We start from the raw sequence: 13,066 nt of genomic DNA on the forward strand, positions 1-13,066 counted from the left end.
AGGAAGCTAATTACAAAATTGCAGGTAGCTCTTGGAGATTGTCAAGCAGTTGAAATAGGTGTTACTAGTGATTTGGAACAAATGGGATGCCAAGTTCTTGATGAACATGGTAATCTCATTGTAGTTGAAAGGGTAAGCTCAAAATATACAATCAGGATCAATGCCGATGTAGATTCTGAAGATTTTGGTTCGCACACAATGAACAAGTTTGTCTTGTATAAATCCTCAACAAAGCACTTGTTAAATTCTCTAGAAACAAATTCCCAAGGTTGTACAATCAGCGCATGCAGATGTAGTGAGAATCGAAGCCATATCAAAGACAATGGAAATTGTTGATCTTCCCATAGTGCGTGATATCATCGTCAAGTTCAAAGCACTGAGAAACAATCTTTAAGATTGTTGTTTTTGTTTTTATTTCTGTTTGTAGGTCTAAGAGGATGCATTACATAAAAAATGTAATTACATGTAATGCAAGTTCCATGTGTATGAGAAGATGTAATGCGAGTTGCATGTGCAGTTGCATGTAACCCTATAATTTCTCTTTTAGTTAGACTAGGTCAAAGTTGGTTGAGTTGCTCCCACTTTTTCGTCCATCTTTTTCTCAACTCCTATGCCTATGTAAAGGAGTGTCCCCCATTATAAAAATCATCTTTATCTTTATGCAAGAGAGCTCTAGAGAAATTGTGCCAGTAGAACTTTCTTTGTATAAGCACTATTTTGAGAGAAAAGTGAATACAAAGGAGCATTTGAGACTTAACTTTGATTAAGTGAGATTGTTACTTGTGCAAATTATAAGTTTTTTCTATAATTCGACTAAGTTATCTTTGATAAATGTTATCTTGTGTTCTTGAAATTGAATCTTGTGAATTGAACATAAAAGAGTTAAGAAGCAATTGGAGCCAAAGCTTTGACTAGGAGCAATTGTGGAAATATATAGCCAGAAGCTTTGTCTGTAGCTTATACTTCTTTCTTAATTTGCAAAATAGTTAAGTTATTTTTAATTTTAGGAGTCTTTGTGCCCTAATTGTAAAGTTTTTCCATATAGAAGTACGACTAGACTTAGAGCCAAACTAGTGCACTTTCAGCTAGCCTTTGAGCTAGCGTTTGTTTATTGGTATCATCGTTTCCAACTCTTAATAGAAGTGTAGTTAGAGATTTCACCCTGCCCATTACTCACTCCACGAGTAAGTGGATTCTTTTTTTAAAGTTAAGAAAAAAGAATATTGGTAACACCCTTTTTACAAAATCTCTCGACTTCTTGCTTACCTTGAGTTGATCCAAGGAACGGTGAGAAGGGGGAGCCTTCCCATTAAGGTAGGAGAGACTTTGTCTCACACGTTGTGGCTAGTCATCCTATTTTGCGACTGGATTTTTCCCCAAAACTATCGGTTGCACAATATCTACCTAAAAAGCAATAGAGAATGACATTAGAGAAGGCACATTAGCCAAGGTCATGCCTAATTTGTCAAAGGAGCAGAAGGAAACATTTTTGGAAAAGTATAGGAACCAATTTGTTCCTAAATTCAGAGTTTTTATGATTCTACAAAATAAGATTGAAGTTGTAGTTCAGCAAAATGAGTTGCTATGGAAAAACATTTTGGGTCTGTCCACTAAAGGAGTGGAATCGGAGAAAGAAGTAGAGACCATGACCATCCAAGATGATCATGGTGATGAAGAAAGCTCAGGTGTGCCGAGTCCACAAGGCAGTATTTCACCTATTCATGCTGCCACACCTAACACTCCAATTGCCAAGCAATTGAAGCCCATAGGTATAGAGAAAGAGAAGGAAGTGGCTGAGGAAACGAATAAAGACACAAGTGTAAAAATTTCTACCACTAGTCAAGAAGGACAAAATGTGTCAAGACCTCACATTAAGGACAATAAGGAGAAAAATCAAACAGTGCCAAGTGCTACTATTGTTATCTCAAGCACTGATATTCAAGTTAGACCGAGTGATGACACCCCCTCACCAACTCCAAAAGTAGTGTCGAGCAGCAGCACTCCCTCACCAAGTAAAGGGAAAGCAATAAAGGATAGTTGTGGATCGTTCACTGCCTTATCCTTTTGTGACTGATTTCTTTGTACCAATGAAGGACCCTTAGTCCTTACCTTGGTTTTTCTAGTTTTATGTCTTGTCTTATTCTTTTTCTGAGTCACCGTTTGGTGCTTCTACTTGGTCGGCTCTTTTGTTTGTATGCTCAGTCCCATAAACCCATGTAGTTTCTCCGTTGGACATTAATACTATTATCTTATCTTATCTCCAGATATTCAAGTTAGTCTGGACAAAGTTATTGAAATGCCAAAATGGGATTTGGTAAATCTCACTCTTGAGCAAACAATTTTGTTGCAAGAAATTTTGGCGAAAAAGAAGAAACGGGAAGAGATGAGAAGAGAGCATCAACAAAGGCAAGTATTGCATGATATAAAGGACATTTTAGTAGATGCATTTGATATACAGAATTTTGATGGGCAAGCCCCAATTATTTCCAAACTTGTACATATAGTTGAACAAATAAATGTTGGAGACGTTGAAGCGAATGATAAGTTGATGGCGTGGTCACCCAAGAAATTTGAGAATAAGATTGTGGAGAAAATCTCAACAACCATTGCTGAGCAAAATGTTGAGTTGCAGGCACGTATACAGAACAATAAGGATCTTATAAATAAGGTACAACATTTTTTGTGATGTGCCAAGATTCACCAGTGATCTTCAAGCAAACATCCAACGAATTCAAGCTGACATGCAGCAGACTAGCAGTTCAATATCTCTGACAGCCGAAAACAGTACTAGACACTATTATAAGCTATTATTTGCTCAAGGCAAATTGGTCGAGCTGTAGGTAGCTGAGAGCAGCATGAGAGCGAAGTTGATCTCTATCCAATCTATGCTAATACCTCATGTGGAGGTCATGCAGCGAGAATTGAAATCAGCGCAAGATCTAATTCAAGAAGATCACAATCTTTCGGTGGCTGATAGTTTGATTGATTTGGTAGCTAAATTGGAGTTGCAAAATCACATTTTGGAATCAACGCGAACCACATGGGATCATGCCATTTCCATGATTAACTAAGTTCACAAACCTTTTATTCAAAAATATGGTTTGATTCCACCCATTCAACCCCAGCAACAGCCATGAGTGAAAAAAACAAGGGGGAAATGAAATGATGAGTACATATTGAATGGACAAATGAAGGTGAATGTGAAATCAGAAGAGGCAGAGTCGGAATTCAAAAGATCAGAGTTCAAAAGTTTCAAGTTACATGGGCTACCCCAAAACATTGTAAGCAATTAGGACCATCGTTTCCTTATTAGCCTATTTTGGCAAGAGTTATTCAAACAAATAGGAGTTTTCCCCCAGCACTAGCTATCATAGATGAACGGATGGTTGGAGGTATATCTCATTAATTATGAAATTGGACAGCAAAATGCATGGATTAAGTGGCTTGATTTGGGAGAGTACTATTATAATACCACTGATCATCAATCATTGTATGGGTACACAGCAACATCATTTGGAGACTTGATCCACTCAAGCAGTCATGCTCTAGGAGCTAAAGATTTCATAGAGAAAAGTATTGATATCACCATAGCACAAACATACTTATGGATAACCTCCACCAAGCGCAAAACCATCAAAAGGTGTACGCAGATAAGAGAATGAAACAAACTTTTAAACTCAGTGATTTGGTCTTTATGAGGTTGCAGTCATACAAACAATCATCACTCAAAACCAATGGAATAGAAAAGATTAGACCCCATATAACATATTAAGAAAGATTGAAGTAGCTTACAAATTGGAGCTAGCACAAAGAATTTATACAGAAAAATATTAATATCATGAACACACTTAGGATAACCTCCATGAAGCACAAAACCAGCAAAAGGTGTATGCAAATAAGAACAGAACAGAACGAACCTTTAAACTTGGCGATTTGGTCTTCATAAGGTTGCAGTCATACAAACAACTATCACCCAAAACCAGTGAAATGGAAATGTTTAGACCCCTGTTCTATTGGCCATATAAAGTATTAAGAAAGATCGAAGAAGTATCTTACTAATTGGAACTACCACAAAGTAGAAGAAGTAGAAGAATCCACAATGCATTTCATGTATCTCACCTTAAAAAGGTACTGGGGGAACATATTATTCCATGCCCAAAATTGCCACCACTTAATGATGGGGGGAAACTGATCTTGGAGGCAAAGACTATACTTAACATTGAGAAAAGAAACTACGGAACAAAACAATTGAAGAGTTTCTCGTGAAATGGAAAGGTTTGCCAATGGAAGACGCAACTTGGGAAGGAGCTGAAAAGGTATTGGGGAAACATAATATTCCATGCCCAGAGTTGCCACCACTTACTGATGAAGGGAAACTGATCTTGGAGCCAAAGGCAATACTTAAATGTTGGAGGAAAAAAAATTAAGGAACAAAAATATTGAAGAGTGTCTCATCAAATGGCAAGATTTTCCAATTGAAGATGCAACTTGGGAAGGAGCGGATATATCCAATCGCCCAAATCTAAGATTGCTTGAGGGCAAGAAAATTTGGGATGGAAGAAATGTCATGACCCCGTCTCAGTTGGGAAATGAACTTGGAGCATTTTCTATTCTGTGATACTTCACAACTATCTTTATCATATTGCACCAAGGATACTACTGGTTACATCAATGTGAAGTAGTTTAAATGTGCAGTGGCCATACATAAGAAAAAACCAATTCTCAATAACCGATAATTATCGATGGTAAAGTAAATAAGTGATACAATAAATGCTGATTATAATAGATCAAACACAAACTCCATTAGGTTAACTAATAGCGATTGTAATAAGTGACAAGCATCCCCAATCGTATATTACATGAGCAGTAATTATAGGATCGAATTGTGAAGGGGCATAGTAATAATCGAGTACCATGTATGAAGAATAAATTAATCTAGAAAATGTATGATCTCAAAAGACACGTCTGCCTGATAACACCCTTTTTCCTGGGCAGGATATATAGATAGATGAACATACATTTCCAAGGACTGTCATTGACAGATATAGGTACTAAAATAAGGCAGAATAATTCAGACATATCGGCTTCTTCATATGAGTGTCATTTGATACATATTTTGATAACAATTATTATATGAATATTCTTGTTTGGACTTCCGAATGTAATAAGTAATTACTCCAGGCCTATATGCATTTATATATTAATATTCTAATACACATTTTACAATTATCCGATTTACCAATTAAAATTATATTAAAGTATAATGACAGTATTAAAATATGTAAAAGATGTTGTGTTCCTGGTGGCTGAAACCAATAATGGTGAGGCAAGTGGGGTACTTAACATTGGGAAAACAGTGATGACGACACATTACCTCACCTCTAGGTTGTGACTAGGGAGTCTCCATGGGGCAAAAAGGGGACAAAGTGGATTGCCTTTGGGCATAGAAAGGATAGACTTTTGGGGCACCCTGATGAGAATGATCACCACAGTCCATACCATGGTAATAAGTGTTCAATAATTTGAACTCGAGCTAGGAGTAGTGAGATGAAGGAGAGAAGTGATAGATGTTAAGTTTATGGATCTCTGATAGATAAAACAATTACAATAAATATAATAACAGTAGGTACTCTTACTTGTACTATAGAAGAGCAGAGTATGTCTTCAAATAATGGTGATCTCTTAGTGATCGGGTTCAGTATCTCCCTTTTGTGATTTGCTGAAAATATCAACTGTATGCTGAATGTGATCTGTACGCTGTATGCTACTGCAAGTTAGATTTAAGGAAGATATACTGAAATAATAACAATGTATTACTTGCAGATCGCTGGGTCCTGCGATGCCGTGTATTAATCACATTCTTCAGCGATCTGCCTTACCTTTCATATAGGGAGGGAAAGTCACGACCACCGTAGAGTCATGACTCTATGTGGCCTCTTTGGTGGCATGGCTAACGACTAAGGTAATCCCGATCTTAACAAAGCACCAGATACATAATGTGCCGATAGAAAAGGAGACTGCCTTAAGACATTGATCACACTGCCAATTGGTATTATTTATCTGTCAATGATTATGCTGCAAGTATATATTAATCCAAACACACACACACACACACACACACACACACACACATATACACATCAGACATGCATCATTTTACTTCTATTGATGCTAAAACATTAACACTCCCTCTTTAGCAAGGGAGAAGTAAAATAGCATTTGAATTTCAGAGTAGAGCACTTGGTAGCTTTATCTGATCTTCACACAATGAAACAATTATAGTTTAGATAACAAAAATCACCAAGTTATGAAAACTGTCATAATGTATATTATAATCTCTAATTGTCTGAAACAATATCTAGAGTAAACACAATGAAAATGTTACCTATGATCTCTAATTGCTTGAAGCAATGCCTAGAGATGTCCATAGTAATGACATAAGATTTCATGATCTCTAATTGCCCGAAGCAACGTCTAGAGATGTCCATGAAAATTCATGATCTCTAATTGCTCGAAGCAATGTCTAGAGATGTCCATGATAACAGGCCTATTACTTACAAGATCATCACCTTGTAAATAATTACCTTCTAAATAAATATGTCCATAAAAGATCGTCACCTTTCATTACATATGATGCTACTAATTAACAATACAAGCGTAAACTCACATAAATTAAAATTTAATTTAATATTCAATATTAAAAATTAATCATTATAAGTTTTTCTCTGAAGTATTTCAACTTCATTTTAGCAAGAGGCTTGGTAAAAATATCAGTTGTTTGCTCATTAGTACAGATATACTCTAATTGAATGATTCCTCAATTCACCATATCTCGAATGTAATAGAAAGGAATTTCAATATGTTTGGAGTGATTGTGGAATATTGGATTGGTTGAAAGCTTGATGCAACTTTGACTACAACAATGAATCATAGTGGGCTTTAAAGGTCTTTTAAACAAATCTGCTAACAACTTCCGTAGCCATACCGCTTCTCTAGCACCCAAAGAAAATGGGATGTATTCTGCTTCGGTGGGACTTAATGCAACTGAAGTCTGTTTTCTGTTGGACCAAGAAACCATACCAGATACTAGACTGAAGCAATATCCAAAAGTACTTTTACATTCAATAGGACTACCTGCCCAATCAGAATTTGAATATCCATGAAGTTCGATGTTGACTTTATCATATTTGATTCCCATTCCAATAGTACCATTTAAGTATCTCCAAATGTATTTAGCTACATGTAGATGTATCTTCTTTGGTGCACGCATAAACTGACTCAAGGTGTGAGTAGCATAGCATATGTCAGGATGAGTATTAACCAAATACATTAAAGATCCAATAATCTGTCTGTAGCAAATAGAATCTGTAGGTTCTGATTTCATTATATCATCTTTCAACTTGTGAAGATTTACTTCCATAGGAGTAGCTACCGGTTTACATTCCATCATTCCAAATTTTGTTAAAATGTCAACTGTATATTTTCCTTGATTCAGAATAATGCAATTATCCTGTTGCCAAACTTATAATCCAAGAAAGTAGTGAAGTAGACCTAATTCTTTCATTTCAAACTTTGCTGTGAGTTCTTGTTTGCATTTCTTTATGAGATGTTCCTCACTTGTTATCAAGAAATCATCAACATATAACACAAGGATAATCATATCATCACCATCTATTTTGAAATATAAGTTGGGATTAGCTTCATTTTTGGAATAGCCTAACTTCAATAGGTAGTTATCTATCCTTTCATACTAAGCTTTGGGAGCTTGTAGTGCTTTCTTTAACTTACAAACATGAGTTTTGTTGTCATGAGTACTGAATCCTTTTGGTTGCTCGATATAGACTTCTTCTTCAATCTTGCCATTAAGGAATGTTGTTTTGACATCCATTTGATGTACCTTCCATCCCTTGGATGCTGCAATAGCCAAGATGGTTCTGACTGAAGTATATCTAGCAACTGGAGCAAATGTTTCTTCATAATCGATGCCTTCTTTCTATGAGAAACCTCATGCTACAAACCTGGCTTTGTATTTTTCAATGCTGCCATCAGATGCATGTTTAATTTTAAAAAGCCATTTGGAAGAAACAACTAATTTGTTCTTAAGTCATGGTACAACATTCCATACATCATTTTTTAATATAGAGTTATATTCTTCAATCATTGCTTCTTTCCAAGACTGATTTGAAAGTGCTTCTTTAACACTAGAAGGTTTTTTTTTTATAAGTTCAGTTAACAATGCAACATAACACGATTGATTTCTTGTTCTTTTGGTCTCTCGCATTACTTCATTAGGTTCAACATGATTTTCTTCTATCATTTTCCTAGCCTATAGTGGCCTCTTTTTATTATTGATATTTTCAGAAACTTCATGATTAGACATAGTGGAAGAGGAAGGTTCAGAATCATTCTCCCTCTCAATTTCTTTTGGTTGATTTTCATTTTCTTCAAAAATAGACTCAATAATAGATTCATCACTGTTTCTAGAAATTTTAAAGGCAGTATCTTCTTCAAATTTCACATCTCTACTAATCTCAATTGTTCTTTGACTTGGAATGAATATCCTGTATCCTTTTGTTGTTTCACTATATCCAATAAATATTCCCTTCTTCCTGAAAAGTTTTAGTTTTGTTCTTTTCTCTTTAGGTATGTGAATATAAATTAGACATCCAAATATTCTTAAATGACTTAGATCAGGTTTAATGCCAGTGAATACTTCTTCTGGAGTGGTGTTCTCTAAAACTGAGTGTGGACATCTGTTTTGAATGTAGACTGCAGTGTTAGATGCTTCGGCCCAGAAGGAAGTATGAAAGTTTTGATCATGCATCATTGCTCTGGCTGATTCAACAATTGATCTGTTTTTACATTCCGCAATCCCATTTTGTTGAGAATTATTAGGTACAGAAAACTCCCTCTTAATCCCAACAACAATGCAAAAATTCTTTAAAATATCAAAGATATATTCATCTCCATTGTTTGATCTTAGAGTTTTTATTTTATGTCCTAACTGATTTTCAACTAAGGCTTTGAATTCTTTGAATTTTGCTAAGAATTCAGTTGATTCCTTTTGTTTCAAAAAATAGATCCAGGTTCTTCTAGAGTAATCATCAATAAAAATTATATAGAAGAAGCATCTATTAAGAGAAGGTATAGACAGAGGACCACAAAGATCAGTGTGGATCAGTTCAAGAATGGATTTAGATTTGTGAACACTTTTAGGAAATGATTGTTTAGAATTTTTATCTAAAGCACATCCTTTGCAAATACTTAAATGATCAGTTTTTAGGCTAGGTAAACCTTTTAGAATTTTTCCTATGGATGATAATGCCCAGTAGTGAAGGTGACCTAGCCTCCTATGCCAAATTTAGGTGGAATTTGAAGTTTCATGACTAAGAGCTAGGTTTAAGTTTTGATTATTACAAAGTTTATGAAGACTTCCATCTCTAAATCCGATGGAAATGGCTTTCTTAATATTAGCATTAATGGGCCAAGATAGAACTTTGTCATCTTGAAATGTGATTCAGAAACCTTGATCAGCAAGACCAAAAATAGACACTAGAATTCTTTTTATTCTTGGTACATATAAAACATTTTTAAGTTGTAGTGTAATTCCTGAGTTTAGTTGAATTGAACAGGATCCAATTCCTTTAATAGGATGAGTAAAGTTATCTCCAATGGTAACTTCTTTTAAGGCTTGTTCAGAGAAGGTTTCAAATTTGTCTTTAAAACTAATGATGTGTCGAGATGCTCCACTATCGATGATCCAAGGATTGTTATTAGAGTTTAATTCACTTGAAAGGGCTAAGTAAAAAGCATAGTTTTCTCTTTCTTCTTTCTCTTCACCCTCTTCTTTGATTTCTACTAAGGTTCCTTGAATTCTCTTTTTTTGAGGACAGAATTTGTAGGAGTCACCAATTCTGTCACATTTAAAACATCTAACTATTGACCAATCACGTTGCTTGTAAGATTTGTTAGATTCCTTTTTGTTGTATTTGAATTTTCTCTTCTTATTTAATTTTACATGAAGAGTTTGAATTTCTCCCTCTTGATTTGTGCTTAGTCCTCTTGAGACTAATCTAGATTCTTATTGAGTGCATTCATTTTTTAATATATTAAATTTTGGAAGTTGGGGTTGAGTGCTTAATCCTCGAATAAATGTTTCCCATGATAGTGGAAGACCTCTGAGCGCTATCATGCTGAGTTCTTTGTCATCAACTCGACTTTCCATTGTTGCAAGTTGATCTTTTAGTTCAGAAATTCTTAAAAAGTATGAGGTGATAGATTCTCCATTTTTCATCTTTATGTACAGTAGATCTTGTTTTAGAGTTAATAATCTAATATTGTTGATTTCAAATGTATCTCAAATTGTGGAGAACATTTCAAATGCAGTCTTGAGACTAGATATGGATGGTAGGATATGATTTTTTATAGAATCTATAATGATCTTCATTGCTTTGTTATTATGTCTTTTCCATGATACTTTCTCTGGCCCATTTTCAGGTATAGACATGTTTGATTCAATATATTCTTCTAATTCCATTTCCCTTAATATTATCATTACTCTAATTTTCCATGGAGAGAAATTAGATACACCCTCAAGCCTATCTTCTAGTCCCACATGATTCACCATTTTAATGATTAAAGTTTTAGCCCCTTTTTCTTCTAAAAATTTGAGATTTTAGATTTTATTTTTGTGTAATGGTTTTTCTTATCAGAATGGCTCTGATACCATGTTAAGTTTATGTATCTCTGATAGATAAAACAATTACAATAAATATAATAACAGTAGGTACTCTTACTTGTACTATAGAAGAGCAGAGTATGTCTTCAAATAATGGTGATCTCTTACTGATCGGGTTCAGTATCTCCCTTTTGTGATTCACTGAAAATTTCAACTGTATGCTGAATGTGATCTGTACGCTGTATGCTACTGCAAGTTAGATTTAAGGAAGATATACTGAAATAATAACAATGTATTACTTGCAGATCGCTCGGTCCTGTGATGCCGTGTATTAATCACATTCTTCAGCAATCTGCCTTACCTTTTATATAGGGAGGGAAAGTCACGAGCACCGTAGAGTCATGACTCTACATTGGCATGGCTAACAACTAAGGTAATCCCAATCTTAACAAAGCAGCCGATACATAATGTGCCAATAGAAAAGGAGACTCCCTTAAGACATTGATCACACTACCAATTGGTATTATTTATCTGTCAATGATTATGCTGCAAGTATATATTAATCCAAACATATATATAAAATTAATAATCAACAATAACAGTTTATCTAAAACATAAATACAGATCAGATAAGCATCATTTTACTTCTACTGATGCTAAAACATTAACAATAGGATCCCACACTAGATACCCACCTCATATGTATGGCACAGGCCACATGAGGCCAGGGGGGATGGTAGTCCGCTCTTGGGCCTAAGGTAAGAGGTTTCTAGGGCACCTCATCAATCACCCTACCATAACACTTCTACGTCAATTTCAGCAGTTTAATGATTTGACCAGATTTGTTGTTGAAGAAGTTTAAGTGTGAATTATGATTATAAATAAAATAATAATAAACCCTAACTGTGCTACAGGGCTTCAATCATAGTGAAATGTATCTCTTAAGCCCTAATTGTTTGAGAGGAATTTTGACCTCGGGCAAATTTGGATACTAATATTTCGGTGACATACATTGTTGGAGAAAACGGAGTTCGTGTGCCTAACCTGCATCAGTATAGAAGAATAATATTAGGTTGTGTCTACACAGTCTGATTAAAGCCCTGATACTATCACAAGATTGTATTTTCCTGAGCCATATGCTTTGCGGTTAACACAAAGATTTATCTACAGGCAACATGTGTTTCCAACATGCATTCATCAACACATGTTTCCAATATGCATTCATAACATTTATCGCCCCTTCTAAAAACTGTGTTTAAAATTTCATGATCACTTTGAATACTTGTTTGCCAGGGAATTAAAGCAATCAATGCATCTAGATTATGAATATGAATGTGAATGCGCATATGCATAAAACTCTTTTATGCAAACTTTAATAAGTATATGGAGAAATTGATATTTATCCATGGACACTTTATTATTTATTGTGCCCGGAGATATTCACAAAACACTGAACAAAGAATAAGAAATAATTCTCACAATTTTGCATTAAATGCATATGACAAAAGATTGAAACACAATAAATCCGTACAGGTATCGAAACACTAATCATTCATCCATACTTCTCCATGAGGAACTGTGACTGTTCTCCCGACAGATTTGCAATATCATTTCATTAGAGAGTCTAGTCTTACAAGCAATAAAAAAATTTCCAAGGGGTGATTTTAACTGTTAATAAGCAATAAATGACAAACCTACGTACAATCAGAAGAGTTGATTCAGTTTTTTAAAAAGCTAAGCATAAACATTCTCCTAATACAATATATATGCTTTATTCATACTTACAAAGTTAAATTAGAACAGACAGAAGAAATATAGCAGCTTTTGGAATTAATTGAACTTCAAAGATGAAAATATTACATGCATCCTGAAACAAGGCAAAATAATAGCCAGAAAGCAACGAGAGGGAGAAGAAACTACCTTGCCTTTCATAAGCATTAGAGATCAATCTTATTATATTTTCTATCAAAGCATAACAATTGGCAAGATGTCGTTGTCTTATGGTGGCTTCTTCTAGGTTTGAACCTGTGCTATTACTAGATTCAAACTTCAAACGAGCAAGCTCGTTTATTAATACAGCAACTTCAACCCTTGATGTTTCCAAAACAAGCAAAAGACACCTGCATAAACAACAGTGTTAAATGCAATAAAATGCATCATACCCGATTCAATTGCAAATTGTAATGAATCCAACATGCATTTACCTATCTGATGGAACTGTCATTTCCTCTGGTAATTCCATTGGACCAATCAACCAATCCTCTCCAAACATCTCCATCATGGACATTGCCAGTTCGAGAGCCAGATGTTTTTTATCAGCAACTATGAGATTAAACCATGGTAAGAAACACATATTTTTCCTTCAAAGGTACAGGCAGTAATCATATA

At 34.9% G+C, this 13,066-nt stretch overlaps 1 protein-coding gene across 1 annotated transcript in view; it reads right to left on the bottom strand.

The window, feature by feature from the left end:
• Positions 1 to 13,066, bottom strand: part of LOC149551825 (neurochondrin family protein) — a 255,668-nt gene that overhangs the window by 114,379 nt on the left and 128,223 nt on the right. The window contains exons 8-9 of the mRNA XM_089787327.1: positions 12,883 to 13,000; positions 12,599 to 12,798 (exon numbers count right to left, since the gene is read on the bottom strand). Coding sequence (XP_089643453.1) covers positions 12,599 to 12,798; positions 12,883 to 13,000 — 318 coding nt within the window. The remainder of the gene's footprint in view (positions 1 to 12,598; positions 12,799 to 12,882; positions 13,001 to 13,066) is intronic.

The sequence above is a fragment of the Cupressus sempervirens genome, chromosome 6, assembly GCF_028749045.1.
Source record: "Cupressus sempervirens isolate cs-2001-9-10 chromosome 6, ASM2874904v1, whole genome shotgun sequence".
Taxonomy (NCBI): Eukaryota; Viridiplantae; Streptophyta; class Pinopsida; order Cupressales; family Cupressaceae; genus Cupressus; species Cupressus sempervirens.